Source organism: Phodopus roborovskii, unplaced genomic scaffold, assembly GCF_943737965.1.
Source record: "Phodopus roborovskii unplaced genomic scaffold, PHOROB, whole genome shotgun sequence".
NCBI lineage: Eukaryota > Metazoa > Chordata > Mammalia > Rodentia > Cricetidae > Phodopus > Phodopus roborovskii.
In genome coordinates, this window is record NW_026126410.1 from 14,085,436 (window position 1) to 14,103,533 (window position 18,098).

The following is an 18,098-nucleotide window of genomic DNA, read 5'->3' on the forward strand; positions in this document are numbered from 1 at the left end:
ATACATGACTGACCTTCACATCTCTGAGGTTAGGGAGAGGGTGGCAAGACCATTAGGAGCATGGGGAAGAGGTAATTTGGAAGAAATCACTTTTCCTTAACTTTATTTCATCCTCCACAGCCATAAAGAGACAGAAGGCCAAGTAAGGTAAAGGTTGCTAGAAATGAGCCATATACAGATACCAGGGAGCATGACTCCAGGGAAGATGGATTCTGACCCTGATATTCAAACATAGGACTCTGAAAATAGGCATAGAAATGCCTTTCAGCATTTGTATTTTTTTATGAGCTACTTGTTTATTTGGTAATGTTGACCTGTCCTAGTTCATTATTTCCATATGGTTGTGAAAGTGGGGGGGGGAGAGGAAATTGCAGTGTAAAGGATTTTAAAGAAAGGAAACAAGTTCAATGAGTTGTGAGAAGATAGAATGGGTAGCTTATTCCAAATCAATAGTAATAGAAGGAAGCATTTTAAGAAGATGGCATAGTGACATGTTTTAATAAAGCTTGGTTGGGAATTAGAACGCAAAGCTAGCCATACTAGTTAGCTATAGAAGCTGGACAATGGTGGCACACATCTTTAATCCCAGGACTCAGGAGACAGAGGCAGATGCATCTCTATGAGCTCAAGACCACACTGGGCTACATGAAAGTGAATCAGTTGGAAAGAGAATAGAGCTCACACCTTTAATCCCAGCACTGGAGAAGTATATAAAGTATATAAGTATAAAGTATATAAATAAGATGTAAAGAGTCACATGTGACATTTATTTTCTAGTCACAGGGATCTCCAGCCTTGGTAGAGGTAAGAGTTACTGGCTGACTGCTTTGCTTTTCTGATCTTCAGCTTGTACCTTAATATCTGTCTCTGGGTTTTTATTATTTGTGCTACAAATGTAATTAATAAATTGTGTGTGTGTGTGTGATCATGCACTTGTGTGCATACACAGAACCAAAAGACAGTGTTGAATCTATCAGAGACAGACTTACAGGTGTTGGTAGGACTCCTGGCTTGTTATACGGGTGCAGGAACCTTCTCATGATCATACAGCAAGCACTGGTAATCACTGAGTCATATCTCCAGTTCCAAATAAATATAACTTTATAAGTGAGATGCTAATTGTGTTAACATGTTACTACATGCTCAACATATTTCATTATTTCAATTTTACTAGCAAGGCCAATGAGACATGGAACCTTAAAACTTACCAAGTGACCTATCTGATACTTTGTACAGCCAGAATTTCTCTCTTGCTTTAGAATCTAAGGCTAACCACAGCTACTAGGCCTAGGCCTTTCTGACATGTTTATTTATTTTTTTAAATTTTTTTGCAAGTCAACTTTTAATTCTAAAGGGATTATCCATGAATGCCTTTCTTTCTATAGTAAATTTGCTTAAATGTTTGCTTATTAGCTTTCTTATTAAGTATGGAAACAGCCACTGAGAGATAAAATTATGACTGACACCAAAATGAATTCTTGCCAACAAAAATTCTTGACTACTTAATCTTCTTGGACATAGAGCTTGGCCATTTATTTATTTAAATGTTTTACAACCATCTATCATGTATCATTTATCTATTTGTCATCTACCTATCTATCATCTATTTATCTGTCATCTACTTATCTCATTATCATCATCATCTATCTAGTGTGTGTGTATGTGGGTATGCATGCCTGTACATCAACACATGTGACACAGGGTGCATGTGATGGCCAAAGGACAAACCTTGGACACTGGTCTCTCCTACCATTTGTGTCCTCAGAATGATTTTAGAGCCCATTAATCTTGACATTAAATGCCTTTGCCTGCCGAGCCATCTTCCAGGCCCTGACAATTGCTTCTTGATGTACTAAAAGAGCAGCCTTATCATGGATGGAATGAATGCATTTGTCACACCCCCTGTGCTGCTCAAGAAGAGTGAGATGAAGAAAAGGAGGTGAGGCAGCAACAGCAATTCTAGCAATCAGGGGTAGTATCTCCTGGGTCAGCAATATCTAGTTAGTATATATTTTGAAAGTCTAAAACAAAAGATTCAATAGTCTCTTCAATCATGGACTTCTGTATAAATTTCCAACATTTTAAAGGGAGAATTCCAAGTGGGCAGGTATTGGACAGAAGGGTAGGAGAGAGGACAAAGCATCAAGCAGACCATGCACCTTTAATCTTCTGGGCACAGAAAATGTGTGTGGAGAAATCAGCGAGAAGCCAAAATTTCTGCATCTCAAAATTATGCTCCACATTATTTGTAACTGTGTTTCATGTTGTAGTAACAACAAATGTAAACAACAAAATGAAAATAATTGTTCATCCAGTGGTATATTGCTATGTTCAATCTGTATCTTCATATTTATAACCTATTGGCTAATTTTCCCATACCATCCACAAATGGGCTTGCACCCCGTACAGATACCCTTACAAAGATAAAGATTCACAGTATGTTTTATTATGATTGTCCTTGAGGGAATGGAAATATTCACAGACATTGTTGTATGTAGTTTATGTAGTTAATCTTGTTGTTTTGGCTTTTGATGAGGATCAAGTTCTTGCTTATGTTAAGTACTTGGAGGCACTGGAGATGCTGAATTTTAATTATAGAAAGAAAAGATTTTAATTAATTGCAATTACATGTATTAAGTAAAACTTTACAAGGTTAAAAAAGGACGACCTAATAGGCATCAATTATGAGGAACCACATCAGGAATATTTAAGCATGTGCTGGATTGTTTTTTATTGTAGTAGTAGTGTTTGTGGTAGTTTGTACGAACTTGACCTTCATAAGCTCACAGGGATTGTCACTATTAGGAGGTGTGGCTTTGTTTGAGTAGGTATGGCCTTGTTGGAGCAAGTGTGTCACTTTTGGCTTTGAGGTCTCCTATGCTTAAACTATGCCTAGTGTGGACACAAATTCTTTCTGCTGACTGTGGATCAAAACATAGGATTTTCAGCTTCTTCTCCAGCACCATGTCTGATGGCATGCTGCCATGTTCCATCATGATGATAATGGACTAAATCTCTGAAACTGTAAGTCATCCCCAATTAAATGTTTTTCCTTGTAAGAGTTGCTGTGGTCATGGTGTCTCTTCACAGTATTAGAAACACTAACTAAGACAGTGTTTGAAAGTATATTTCCCTTTAATATTTATACATTTACCTTAAAATTATCTGAACATAAAAGTGTATAAACCACTGTTCATAGCTAGAAGGCTTAGCTTTCTTTACAGCTATTAAGTGGAAAATACCCACACTCTTTTAACGTTTAGGTTGGCCAATAATGTTAATGTATAGAAGAAAAGAGCCACAATCATGAAGAACAGTGGCTTTCTTTATGTAGAAAATATTCTAGAAATATTACACTTCCAGTTTTTGGAAAATATTTGGAATATGGTTTCTTCCTCATACCTCATTTTTAAGCATGGTAGTTCCCCTTACTTCTACTTCTAGAGGTTGTCAGGGAGCCAAAAATAGCCATTCAAAGGTGAGGCCTTCTTATAGTCCCACACCACAGCATAAGAAATTAGAATACCTGGCTTACATTCTAGGTTCTGTGACTAATGAATCATGTTTTATGACTTGATGAATTATCATATAGTTTTGTATCTTAGTCCTCTTAAATTTAAACATACAATTGTCATTAAACATATTTTAAAATGTAGAAAGTGAGCCAGGCATGGTGGCACACATCTTTAATCCTAGCAGTACAGAAACATAAGCAGGCAGATCTCTGTGAATTTGAAGTCAGTCTGGTCCTGTGCAGTGCTATATAGTGAGTTCTAGGCCAGCCAAAGCTACATAGTGGGGCCCTGTCTCAGAAGAAGAGGAGGAGAAAGAGAATGAGGAGAAAGAGGAGGACTCTTTTTTTTTATAATGCCAATAGTCATTTTGTTTGTTTTGAGACTACATTTTCCTATGTTTCTCAGACTACCATAAGACTCAAGAGTTCTCTGCCTCTGTCTTCCCAGCAATAGGATGATGGACACATACCACAACTTTTTTTCATGAACTACTTATCTACTCAAAAATTGAGAGTAGAGACCCATGGAAGGTGATTGGAATTGGGTGCCCTGTACCTATGATCCTCTGAAGGCTGAAAAAGGAGGACATTAGGACAGGACATACATGGTATGATGATATAACAGCTTGTCTTATATGAGACTGAAGAAACAGATCAGAGGTTAAGAGAACTTCGCTGCTCAATCAGGAGGACCAGAATTCAGATTCTATCAGATGGCTCACAGAATTCTTTAATGCCCTCTTTTGGCCTCTAGGGCACCACACACACACACAACACACACACTCATACACACACACACACACTTGCACATGCACTCACACAGACCTACACACTGAGCCATAAGTACACACCCAAATAAATAAATGAAAAGAAACCTTTAATAAATTTAAATTGAAAGTGATAACAAATAATTTACATATCATTTGAATACCACTTAAGCATATCTTCTCTTTACTTGCTGAGATTTTCCCGAATATGTGAGAATAAAGTAGGGAAAGAGCACCACGTTCAAATATTATTTGTGACATTTGTGACAGTGAGAGGGTGTTTGTGTTTAAAGTAGAAACACCTTGAAATGACTAGCCTGGTTTCTCCTTGTTCCCCTCACTCCTCCTTTTAGTTGAGACTACTTTATCTAATTTATTGGTTTGATACTGCTCTGGGTTTTCCTTCTGTTTTATAATTTAATACAAAGTTTCACCCTATACCCCTGACAGGCCCCAAACTCACTATTTAGGTCAGTCTGGCTTTGAACTCAAAAGAGATCTGCCTGCCTCTGCTTCCCAGTGCTGGGATTAAAAGCTTGTCCTGCCACTTCTGACCCAGGGTTTTGCAGCAGTCTCTACTTAGGCCTATTTAAGGATCTCTAGAAGCTTTGTAGCTCAGCTATGCTATTGGAGCAAGCTGTTTCCTTATTCTGACCCCAGTACAAATGCAGCACTAAGTTTTTCCCCCATTTCTTCATATCTGAATATTGATTCCTTGCACTCCTCTTGTGTCCTTCTGGAGCTGTGGCCTTGCTATTTACTTACTTATACTATTGAAAAATTCAAATTTCTCACTGTGTTCTAGTCACAACTTCTGGATTCTGGCACCTGCTGATGTACCTGTCAATGGTGCATTCTTTCCACTGGTCTGCCACCCAGCCACACCCTGTCCCTTCCCAGGACAGTTGGCAACTGCTCAATATGTTGTGTCTGAGCATTCATCAATCAGTCTCTTTTGGGCTTTTGCCCATTGATTCCATCAATTTCTTCATATTCCTTGACACTCTCTTCCATTTCTCAGGACAATAAACTTCTTCTGGATCCCGAGAATGTGCCCTGCCCACTCACTAGGTCTTATTAATATATAGATCAGTGTCCGAAGACTAATGCAGGCCGAGCCAGGTTCCAATGCCCTTTTTCCTACAGGGTTTCTTCCTTACACACAACAGACTTCACATTTGATTTTCCACAAAGACCATCACATGTCTCAGGTGGTAAAGTTTAATGATCTTGGCGTTTGGTCTACTTCCAAGTGCACGATCGATGACCAAAATCCCTAGAACAGGAGTTAAACAAAGCACCCTATCTCACTGTGCATTTATTTATACTCTTCTGAAAGTAAAACAAAACAAAACCGAACCCTAGATGATATAAAATGGTCAGTTAACCAAACAATGGACAACAAAGCATTTCACCAAAGATTTAATGATTGCAGAAGGAGACAATTTGCCATGTCTAATGAACATTGTCATTGGTTTTGGTACACTTGGGGGATGACATGAGAAAATTGTTAATAATACTGTCCTACTAGCTAAATTGATGTCTAAACCCAGAAACACCCCATTCCAAGAATCCCAGGCATGATTTTGATGTTCTGTTAGAGTTACCAAGTGACTAAGTGAACTATAATGTGAAATCATGGCCTGCTCATTTGATTGAGTCTTTGGTGCTAAGAACTTTTGGTCTGTTTTGAAGTGTTATGGATTTGCTCTATATTACCTTTGGAAGAGGCTCTTTGGGGCATGAATAGAAACTGGACCCTACAGTTTCAAAACCAGTAGCACCGCTTTGACTCACATATGGATATATTTCTGACTGATTACTTGTAATAAAATTGATAGGTTTTTAAAAAGCTGAACTAGAATCTGAAAGAAACAATCAAATTGCTATGGAAATTACATAAATGTAGACTACAGAACAGCCCATTAAATACATTAAGAAGGTTTTACTGACCCCTGCTGTCAGTTTCAGAAAATATAAGAAAAATGCAGTAAAATTTGACACAAAGCTAGCAGGTAAATAACACTATTTTAATTTATTCTGATCAGTGATTGTGAAGAAACCTATGCCAGCCATGTGTGTAAAGCCTGAAATATAAAGTCTATTTTGACTTGTAGCCACCCTTGTCTACTTCATTATTTTTCTAAATTAAATTATTTGAATTTGCTTTCACACATTCACATAGTTTGGTTCCAACATTCATATAAGTCAATAAAGGCTATTTTTCTTAGTCTAATCCTGTCTTGAAATTAAGAAATGTGATATAATAGACTGAGGAACACTAGGTACGAGGCCACAGTAATTCGTTATTGTTTTACATATGATTTAAGTCAACCATCATCAAATAGAATGTGATTTCTTATTATACTTTCCAACTCAAGAAGGAAGACACCAAGTCTCAAAAGTGTCTGGATTTAAGGGACAGCAGAAGTCCAAGGAAGACTTCTGATTGTAAACCCTGAGATATGGGTTCAGGGTTCCTCTCCTGAACCTTTCTTGCACAGGAGAAGGCATGCATCCTGTAATCTAAAAGGAAGAATTCATAGGAATCATAATGGAGACAGTATGAAGTTTTTGTTTTTGTTTTGTTTTTTTTTTTTTTGACCCTAGATCTGCACCCAATTCACTGTTGTCTTTGGTTGAGCAATGCTCTGGTGTCCAGGACTAAGCCCAGCTTGTTCTGGGATTGGTTTGTTGTTTTTCCATATGCAAATTCTTTCTGTCTACTCTGGTTCCATCACTTTGGAGATGCAGGCATTGGGTTTGTCTTTAGTTAATAGGGCAATTTGGTCCATGTCTTGGACTGTTGTCTATTTGGGGTTCACCTCTGCTTAGTCTCCGCACACTTTTATCTCTGCACCTCTGGGTAACTTCTAGCTTTGGGATACTTTTTACCTTCTTAGTGACTCATGATCAAAAAACACATGCTTTCTCCATGCTTTGGATAAATAATTTTCACGTTTTATCCCCTCTAGATTCCATAAAATTTATACTCCTATGTAACAACCTCATAGTGTCTTCAAGTCCATTGACTTTTCTTTGAATACACAGACTCGCCCATGGCAACGGCAATATGTGTCCTACTGGGGACACCTAGTGGTACGGGTTATTTGGTATACTTTTTGTCTGACAGGTGTTTGAAAAAATTCTAAGGTAGCATCCAGAGGACTAGTAACACAAGAACTCTCCCCTCCCTGAAGTAACATGGGAAGTCACCAAAATCACTGGCACTTCATAGAAAAAAAGTTCTTACCTGACCCGGGGAGTTGGGTTTCCTGTGACTCTACACTCCAAGTAAACTCGGCTTCCTTCGGCGACTTCTTGGCTCCTCAGCTTCTGGATGAACCGAGGAGCAGAAGGCAAATGGTGGGCTTTCTGGGGCTGTGGGTGAGGGATTTGGGTGTGTGGCAAGGCCTCATTTGGGGTCTGGTGGGCCTGGTAGCAAAGGCTGCCCTGGGCCAGCTTGACCTCTGCTTCCATTTCTTGTTGATCTACCTGGTCTCCTGTAGGGCTCTGGCTGGCTGAGGCACTTGTCAGCATTGATGGCTGGTTTTTAGGGGACAGATACCCACTGTCTGGTGAGGAAGACTCACCATTTGGGCTTCTATTTCTTGGCTTGGCTGCCTCTCTAAATATGGATGTCAGTTCCTCAATGAAACTAGCCGCCTTGTCGCACAGTTGGCTCTGGGGTCCGGGTTTGCTTTGCTGGGCAGCTTTGGGCTTTGCACTTGGATTGGGAATTTTTGCACCTCGTTTTTCAGCCTTGCGGAGGCTCCGGATATAGCTCGGGCTGGCCAGCAGGGCTGATACCCCAGGTTTCCTCCTTGAAGCTGGGGAACTGATCCTTTCAGCTTGCTCTCCTGCCAGAGGCTGGACAGGTGCTGGCCTGTTGTGTTGAGGTCCTGTTGAGGGAGTCTGCTCCCTGGATTTCGTCTCCTGGTGGGATGGAGCTTCGCAGAGCCTTACGGGAGATTTGTCGAAAATCTGCGAGATCTCCTTTTCTGAATCAAAATCTTCACTTTCAGAGTTGTCTATAGCTCTGCGGGCCAGGTCAAGACTTTTGTTTATTTCTTCCTGGCTTAAAAATGCAGAGAGCCCTGGGGAGATGTCAGCACTTTTGCCCTCTTCTTGCACGTCTGATAAGGAATCATAAAAGGAGTCGTGGGAGGAAGTCTCTGACATATTTGAGCAGTCTCCACACACTCGTTGCTTGTAGTAGGAAGGCAGGAGGAGGGCACAGGAAACCTGTGTTCTTGCTTTCTAAAAGACAACATAGAATTTTCATCAGTGCTAATAATTCCTCCCTCATTTGTTTTGTGTCACTGGTCACAACCAATCGGAAGAAACATTAGGGTGAACCAATATAACCGTCTTCTTTATTCTGTACATTGGAAGAAAGGCCAAATACTCAAGTGTTTACAACTTACAACTAATTAATTATTCATTTTAGGTCATGAACATGCAATTTTTCTGTCTTGGCTGCCAGGTCTGAGGCCTATAGGTGAGGGTTACAATGCCTGGCATGGTTTGTAATTTCAGGTTAACATGCATTCTGCAAGTGAGCACAAAGCTTCCAAGTAACTACTAGCAAATGACTCATGTAGTTGAGGTCTTCATCAGGCACATAGCTTACACTGTTTTCTGTGCCCTTCCCTCATTGTATACCCCAGCAGTGGTTTCATTTCGACAATGCTTTCAGGTAAGTACTAGGTACTATTAGTAACTCTGATTGTCCTAATTTGACTTCTGTTGCTAAGATAACTACTATGAGTAGAAACAACATGGGAAGGAAAAGGTTTATTTAGCATACAGGTCAAAGCCACTATGGAGGGAAGCCAAGGCAGAGCCTCGAGCAGGCACTTGGAGGCAGGAACTGAGACAGAGACCATGAAGGAATGCTGCTTGCTGACTTACTCTGTAGCTTTCTCATCTCACTTTTTTATACAACTCAGGACCACCTGCCCAGTAGTGGCACCACACATAGTGGGACATTCCTTTTCATGTCAATCATAAAACAGGGAAATGACCAAGATATGCCCATAGGTAAATCTGACGGAGTCACTTTCTCAATTGAACTTTCTTTTCACAGGGGACTCTGGTTGTGTCAAGATGACAAAGGTAATCAGCACACTGACTTTGCTCATATAGTCCTAATCCACAAAGGACAATTGAACAAGTTCAGCTTTCATTCATTTAACAAGTAAAATAAATCAAATGTTTGTGTGTTTATAACTTATGATATATGTATATATACATATATATATATATGTCTCAATAAGTTATCTCAACCTGTCTTTGTGTGCATCCATCTTTGTTTATATTTACTCATTCAGCATTTTTTTTCTGACAGGTAGCAGTACTCAACAACTTCCAGGTGCTTAGAGTATGTGTGTCCTTGATACTAAGTATTCCCAAATTGTTCTCTCCAGTGACAGGCTGAGTAAATGTATTGTATTTTAAACTTCTTGGGTGTAGTACCACCCCTACTATATGCTAACTAGCATGTTATCATGAAACCAGCCAAAGATGATACATAAACGAATGAGCATGACTATGCCTACAGACTTTATTTGTGAATATTAGCACTTAAATGCTAATTTTTAATAATCATAGATGTTATTTTGTTTTGATTTTTTTATTTGCAGGTATGTCTAACTATGTAGTTCAGGCAGGCTTTGGATTTTCATTTCTCCAGTCTCAGCCTATGAAAGGGGTTGGGATTATAGATGTTTGCATTGTCTGGCTTTTGGATTATTTTTTTAAAGATTTTATTTATTTATTTATTTGTGTGAGTATGTGTGCATGTGTGAGCATGTATGCAGGTGCTTGGTGTCCTGACAGGCTGGTTTAGGCTGTCAGATTCCCTAGATCTAGAGTTATTAGGGGTTGTAAACCTCCCTATATTGGTGGTCAACTACAGTTTTCTGAAAGATCAGATGAGCCATCTATTGATCCTCTAAAAGATTTTTGTTTCTCAGTGTAAAAATAATCCATGATTTCCATTTTATATATAAAATATCAGTAGAATGGATTAACTCAAGAAGATGATATTTGATGACTGGGTCTAAACCCAGAATCATGACATAGTCATTCCATTCAAGAGTTACAATGCCACATGGAATAATAAAGTGGAAAAGATGAAGTCATTAAACAAGTGACATGTGTATAATGAGACGTGAACTGAGCCAATATTCTTGAAGCAACTTTTCAGCTAAGGAAATCTGATCTCAAAGAACATCCTAATGATTAATCTTATTTGCCAATTTGTTAGGACACTCACCCAGAGCATGTCTATAGGTATTTATTGAGAAGGTCAACTGAATGATGAAGACCTACCTGTGGACAGCACCTTCCAATTGATGAACAAAATATAAAGAGATTCAGGGTAAATGGAATGTTGGTGTCTGCCATTGCATCTTCCGCAACAAGTACATCTATCTCTGTTGTTATTATCCTCCACTGACAATAAACTCCAATGCCTTTGAACCTTCTATGAAGAATAAATATAAGCTACTTTCCAGAGAATTTCCAGGTCTTCTGAAGTGGTTTAAGCACTGGAATTTCTGGGGCATCAAATTTTGAGAATCAAGCAAATCCTAAATCTCCATTGTCCTATTCTTATCATGGTACTCATTTTATCAATTCAGGGTTACTCTAGTAAAGTGGTTCTTAAACTGTGGGCCATGATCCCTTTGGTGGTTGCATATCAAGTATCATGAATATCAGATATTTATATTATAATTCATAACAGTAGCAAAATTAGGTTATGAAGTAGCAATAAAATAATGCTATTGTTGGGGAGGTCATTGCAACATGAGGGACTGTACTAAAGGATCATAGTATTAAGAAGGTTGGGAACCACTGCTCCAGTTTCTTGTCTTGCTTGTGCTACAGGATGGAACCATCCTAACTGCACTCTTCATGGACAAAGTTTGTGCTCTCTTTACTTTGAATATGTAGATGTATTTTGTTTATTAGCAACAGCCAGTTAAACTAAACTTTTGAGATGACAGAATCATGGCAAAATCATCAAGTATAAAACAAACACACATGAAAGATTTTATTTAGCTAATTAAAGATGAAACTCATAAGAGTCTACCACCGACCTGCCCTCCCCCTACCCTGTGCCCCTCTGCTCTGGTTGAGCACTGGAACAGAGGGTAGGTCCAACAATCCCGCCACCTCCAGGGTACTTCCTGGATATGTTCTAAGTACATTAGACACCTATCCATGAAGAACAACGCTGAGTCCCTACCTGCCTGATCTTTGACCCCCATCGCTGGGCCCCTTCCTAAAGAGAGACCTCCTAGAGAGTTTGGACCACACACTGGCACAAATAAATAAATAAAATCTTTAAAAAATAATCCAAAAGCCAGACAAGCACCACCAGAATCTAGGGACTTTACACCAACTAGATCTGAACACTCCAAAGCAGATGAAGCAGAAGAGAAGGACTCGAAAAATATCTTCATAAAAAAGACAGAGGTCCTCAAAGACGATGTGAGAAAACCCCTTAAAGAAATAGAAGAGAGATTCTGAGTTCCCGCCAGCAAGATCCTTGACCCCCAAAGCAGGGCCTCTGCAAAAGAAAGAGGCCTCAGCTGGAGGGTCCCTGTTTCCAGTGAGATCCCACTATCCTTCAAAACCTTCCTAAGTTTCAGCTCAGCCTTTGTCCTCTTCCACCAGTCATTGGCTAGAGGTGAGTCTGGGCCCAATAGGGGCGGCCTCTCCCCTACAACCTTCCCCCTGCCCCCCCCCCCCCAACTCTCTGGGTTGGCTCCTGATCCCGCTGCTCCTGTGTCCTGTCCCCATCGAGAATACCCTTGGAGCTCTGATACACTCCCACCCATCCCCACCGCGAGCCTGCCCCCCCCCACCCTATGCCCTACCTTGCCCACTGTCCCGCTGCTCTGGTTGAGCACTGGGACAGAGGGTGGAGCCAACAGACCACCCTACTTCGGAGACTTCTCAGAGCAACTCTGAACAAAGGAGACCTGCCTATCCACGCTTTGGTCTCTGACCCCACCTCCAGTCCTCTGCTGGAGTCCCGGGCCCCTCCCAGAGATCCGCTTATCTCTGAGGGTCCACTCTGAGTTCCTGCCAGCAAGATCCATGACCCCCAAAGCAGGGCCTCTGCTAAAGAAAGAGTCCTCAGGTGGAGAGTCCCATATTTCAAGTGAGATCAGACTATCCTGCAGAAACTTCCCAAGTTTCAGCTCAGCCTTTGTTCTCTTCCGCCAGCCATTGGCTAGAGCCATTGGCTAGTGGCATCTTCTACTGGATCCTCAGCCATGACCCCATTCCTGGGTCCCTGTCTGCAGAAAGACCTCCTATAGAGCTTGGACCACCCACAGCTACAGATATTGAAACTCTGACCCACATAAGCCCACTGGGGAGTACCATAGAGAGAGGTGGAGACCCCACCAATACCTACTGGAAGAAGCTACGGGAAGATGGCAATACAAGAAAACACCTAACAACAGAAAGACAAACATGACACCACCAGAATCTAGGGAATCTACAGCAACTAGAACAGAATACAACAACAAAGCAGAGGAAGCAGAAGGGAAAGACTTAAAAATTACTGTCATAAAAATGATAGAGGCCCTCAAAGAAGATGTAAGAAAATCCCTTAAAGAAATGGAGGAAAAAACAAAAAAGTGGAAGAAATAACAAATTCCTTAAGGAAAACAAAGAAAGTACGGAAAGCCAAGAAAAAGCAATTAAGCAGGTGAAGGAAACAGTTCAAGATTTGAAAACTGAAATAGAGAAAATAAAGGCAACACAAACTGAAGGAATGCTGGAAATAGAAAAACTGGGCAAAAAATCGGGAACTACAGACACAAGCATAACCAACAGAATTCAAGAGATCGAAGAGAGAATCTCAAGTGCAGAAGATAAACTAGAAGAAATAGATTCATCAACCAAAGAAAATCATAAATCCAACTAATCCTTAACACAAAACATCCAGGAAATGTGGGACATCATGAAAAGGCCAAACCTAAGAATAATAGGCATAGAGGAAGGTAGGGAAGCCCAGCTCAAAGGTGCTGAAAACATATTCAACAAAATCATCGAGGAAAACTTTCCAAATCTGAAGAAGGACATGCCCATGAAAGTTCAAGAAGCATACCGAACCCCAAATAGGCTGGACCAAAGAAAAAGACCCCTACAAATATAATAAAAAAAACACCTAGCATACAGAATAAAGAAAGAATATTAAGAGTAGCGAAGGAAAAAGGACAGGTAACATATAAAGGCAGACATATCAAAATTACACCTGACTTCTCCATGGAAACCCTCAAGGCCAGAAGGTCCTGGATAGATGTTCTAAAAGTATTAAGAGAACACGGATACCAGCCTAGGATACTGTATCCAGCAGAACTCTCAATCACTATAAATGGAGAAAACAAAATATTTAATGACAAAACCAGATTTTCCCAATATGCATCTACAAATCCAGCCCTACAGAAAGTATTGGAAGAAAACTCCAACCCAAGGAAGGTAACCATGCCCACAAAAAATGTAGGCAACAGATAATCCAACTACACCAGAAACCAAGGGTAAAGCAGAACTAATATATTCACAATAACACTGCCAACAACAAACCTAAATCAAACGAGCATCAACAATCAATGGTCCTTACTCACCCTCAACATTAATGGCCTTAACTCACCTATAAAAAGACAAAGGCTAACAGAATGGATATGAAGACAGAATCCATCCTTCTGCTGCATACAAGAAACACATCTAAGCTTCAAAGATAGACATTACCTCAGGGTAAAGGGTTGGGAAAAGATCTTCCAATCAAATGGAACCAAGAAGCAAGCAGGCATGGCTATCCTAATATCTAACAACTTTAAAGATGAAGACAATCATTTCATGTTCATCGCAGGAGAAATCCATCAACACAAAATCTCAGTTCTGAACGTCTATGCCCCTAATACAAAGGCACCCACATTCGTAAAAGAAACTCTACTAAAACTCAAAGCTCATATAAAACCTCACACACTTATAGTGGGAGACTTCAATACACCATTCTCAACATTAGACAGGATCACAAATCAGACACTCAACAAAGAAACAAGAGAACTAACAAAAGTTATATCTCAACTGGGGTTAACAGACATCTATAGAACATTCCATCCAAAGACAAAAGAATATACTTTCTTCTCTGCTCCACATGGAACATTCTCTAAAATCAACCACATACTAGGTGGCATAACAAACCTCAACAGATACAAGAGAATAGGAATAGTCCCCTGTATCTTATCGGATCACCATGCTTTAAAATTGGAATTCAATAACAACACAAATAGCAGAAAACTTGCAAACTCATGGAAACTGAACAATGTGCAATTGCACCACTCCTGGGTCAAAGAAGAAATAATGAAAGAAATTAAGGACTTTCTAATATTCAATAAGAATGAGAACACAACATACCCAAACTTATGGGACACCTTGAAAGCAGCACTATGAGGGAAGTTCATTGCACTAAGTGCCCATATGAAGAAAACAGAGGATAGTCACATAAGAGAATTAACAGTGCAACTGAAACAGAGAGAAGCAAACTCACCCCATAGGAGTAGATGCCAGAAAATAATCAACTTGAGGACTGAAATCAACAAAATAGAAACCAGGAAAACAATACAAAAAAATCAATGCAACGAAGAGTTTTTTTTTTTTTTTGAGAAAATCAACAAGGTAGACAAACCTTTATCCAAATTAACGAAAAACCAGACAGAGAACATGCAAAATAACAAAATCAGAAATGAAAAGGGGAACATAACATAACTACGGACACAGAGGAAATCCAGACAATTTTCAGGTCATACTTTGAAAAATTGTATTCCACAAAAATTGAAAATTCAAAGGAAATGGACAAATTTCTGGATAACTATCACTTAGCAAAATTAAATCAAGAACAGACAAACAACTTAAATAGACCTATAACCTGCAATGATATAGAAGCAGTCATCGAAAGCCTTCCAACCAAAAAAAGTCCAGGGCCAGATGGATTCAGTGCAGAATTCTACCAGACATTCAAGGAAGAACTAATACCACTACTCCTCAAACTGTTCCACAAGATAGAAACAGAAGGTTCATTGCCAAACTCTTTTTATGAGGCCACAATAACCTTGGTACCCAAGCCTCACAAAGACACAACTAAGAAAGAAAACTACAGACCAATATCCCTGATGAACATTGATGCAAAAATACTCAATAAAATACTGGCAAACAGAATTCAAGGATACATCAGAGAAATCATCCACCATGACCAGGAAGGCTTCATCCCTGGAATGCAGGGATGGTTTAACATACGAAAATCTATCAATGTGATCCACCATAGAAACAAACTGAAAAAGAAAAAACATATGATTATCTCCCTAGATGTGGAAAAAGCCTTTGACAAAATTCAACACCCTTTCATGATAAAGGTCTTGGAGAGGTCAGGGATAACAGGAACATACTTAAACATAATAAGAGCAATATACAGCAAGCCAACTGCCAACATCAAACTGAATGGAGAGAAACTTAAGCCAATTCCTCTAAAATCAGGAACAAGACAAGGCTGTCCTCGCTCTGTAGATCTCTTCAATATCATACTAGAAGTTCTAGCTAATGCTATAAGACAACAAAAGGAGATAAAGGGGATCCAAATTGGAAAGGAAGAAGTCAAATTGTCTCTATTTGCAGATGATATGATAATTTACATAAGCGACCCAATAAACTCTACCAGGGAAACTCCTACATCTGATAAATACCTTCAGGAAATGAGCAGGATACAAGATAAACTCAAAAAAATCAGTAGCCCTACTTTTTTCAAATGACAAAGAGACAGAGAAAGAAATCAGAGAAACATCACCCTTTACAATAGCCTCAAGCAACATAAAGTATGTTGGTGTAATGCTTACCAAACAAGCAAAAGACCTATATAACAAGAACTTTGTGGCTCTAAAGAAAGAAATTAAAGAAGATACCAGAAAATGGAAAGATCTCCCATGCTCTTGGATAGTAGGATAAACATAGTAAAAATGGCAATCTTGCCAAAAGCAGTCTACAGATTCAATGCATTCCCCATTAAAATCCCACCACAATTCTTCACTGACCTTGAAAGGATAATAATCAACTTTATATGAAAAAACAAAAGACCCAGGATAGCCAAAACAACCCTATACAATAAAAGAACTTCAGGAGGAATCACCATTCCTGAATTTAAGCTCTACTACAGAGATATAGTTCTGAAAACAGCCTGGTATTGGCATAAAAACAGACAGGTAGACCAAAGGAATCGAATTGAAAATCCTGACATTAACCCACACACCTATGAACACCTGATTTTTGACAAAACAGCTAAAATTATACAATGGAGCGAGGACAGCATCTTTAACAAATGGTGCTGGTACAATTGGATGATGGTGTGTAGAAGATTGCAGATAGACCCATGTCTGTCGCCATGCACAAAACTCAAGTCCACATGGATCAAAGACTTCAATATCAATCCAGCCACATTGAACCTCTTAGAAGAGAAAGTAGGAGGTACCCTTGAACAAATTGGTATAGGAGCCCGCTTCCTGAACATAACTCCAGGGGCACAGACACTGAGAGAAACAATTAATAAATGGGACCTCTTCAAACTTAGAGGCTTCTGTAAGGCAAAGGACCCAGTGGTCAAGACCAAATGGCAGCCCACAGACTGGGAAAAGATTTTCACCAATCCTATACCCAACAAAGGGCTGATCTCCAAAATACACAAAGAACTCAGGAAACTAGTCAACAAACCACCAAATAACCCTATTAAAATGGGGTACAGAACTGAAGAAAGAATTCTCAATGGAGGAAATCAAAAAGGCTGAAAGACACTTAAGAAAATGCTCCACATCCTTAGCTATTAGGGAAATGCAACTCAAAACAATTTTGAGATATCATCTTACTCCTGCCAGAATGGCTAAAATTAGAAACACCAATGATGACTCATGTTGGAGAGGATGTGGAGAAAGGGGAACACTCCTCCACTGCTGGTGGGAGTACAAACCCATACAGCCATTTTGGAGATCAGGAAAATTTGAATTAGTTTACCACAGGACCTGGCAATCCCCCTCTTAGGCATATACCCAAAGGATCCATATCCATGCAACAAAGACATCTGTTCAACTATGTTCATAGCAGCACTATTTGTAATAGCAAGAACCTGGAAGCAACATAGATGCCCCTCAATTGAAGAATGGTTAATGAAGATGTGGCACATCTACACAATGGAATACTTCTCTGCAGAAAAAAATAATGGTATCTTGAAATTCACAGGCAAGTGGATGGCACTTGAAAAACCATCCTGAATGAGGTAACCCAGTCACAAAAAGAGGAACACAGTATGTACTCACTTATATATGGATTTTAGACATAGATCAAAGGATCACCAGCCTATAAGTCACACCACCAGAGGAACTAGATTACAAGGTGTATTCTAAGAGAGTCATATAAAGTCCCTCACAGAACCAGGAAAGGACAAGTCCCCCAGAGCATGGGGGAAGGGGGAGGGCAGTGAATGGAGAGAAAAATAGGAGAAAATGAGGGGGAGGAAAGGAAAACATGTGCGACCAGGAAGATTGAGTCAGGTTAGGAATAGAAGACAGGAAAGAGAAAGAGAGCATAAAAGAGGGAGCCAATATTGGTTTGAAGATAAAAATGAACACAAAGAAAGATCTAGAGAACTACAAGACTGCTGCCAACTAACAATTTGAGCTTCCGTGGAAAGGCTACCATAAATGCCCTTCCCGGAGAGTGAGAACAACAACTAACTTATCCATGGAGCCCTC

The 18,098-nt window shown here is 39.7% G+C and overlaps 1 protein-coding gene across 1 annotated transcript in view; it reads right to left on the reverse strand.

Annotated features, from left to right (window-relative positions):
• The window catches only part of Palld (palladin, cytoskeletal associated protein), a 356,672-nt gene extending 348,135 nt beyond the window's left edge, over nucleotides 1-8,537 (reverse strand). Inside the window, exon 1 of the mRNA XM_051182479.1 lies at nucleotides 7,535-8,537. Within this exon, the coding sequence (XP_051038436.1) occupies nucleotides 7,535-8,463 (929 nt within the window). The 5' untranslated portion in view covers nucleotides 8,464-8,537. The remainder of the gene's footprint in view (nucleotides 1-7,534) is intronic.
• Between the last annotated feature and the right edge of the window lie 9,561 nt (nucleotides 8,538-18,098).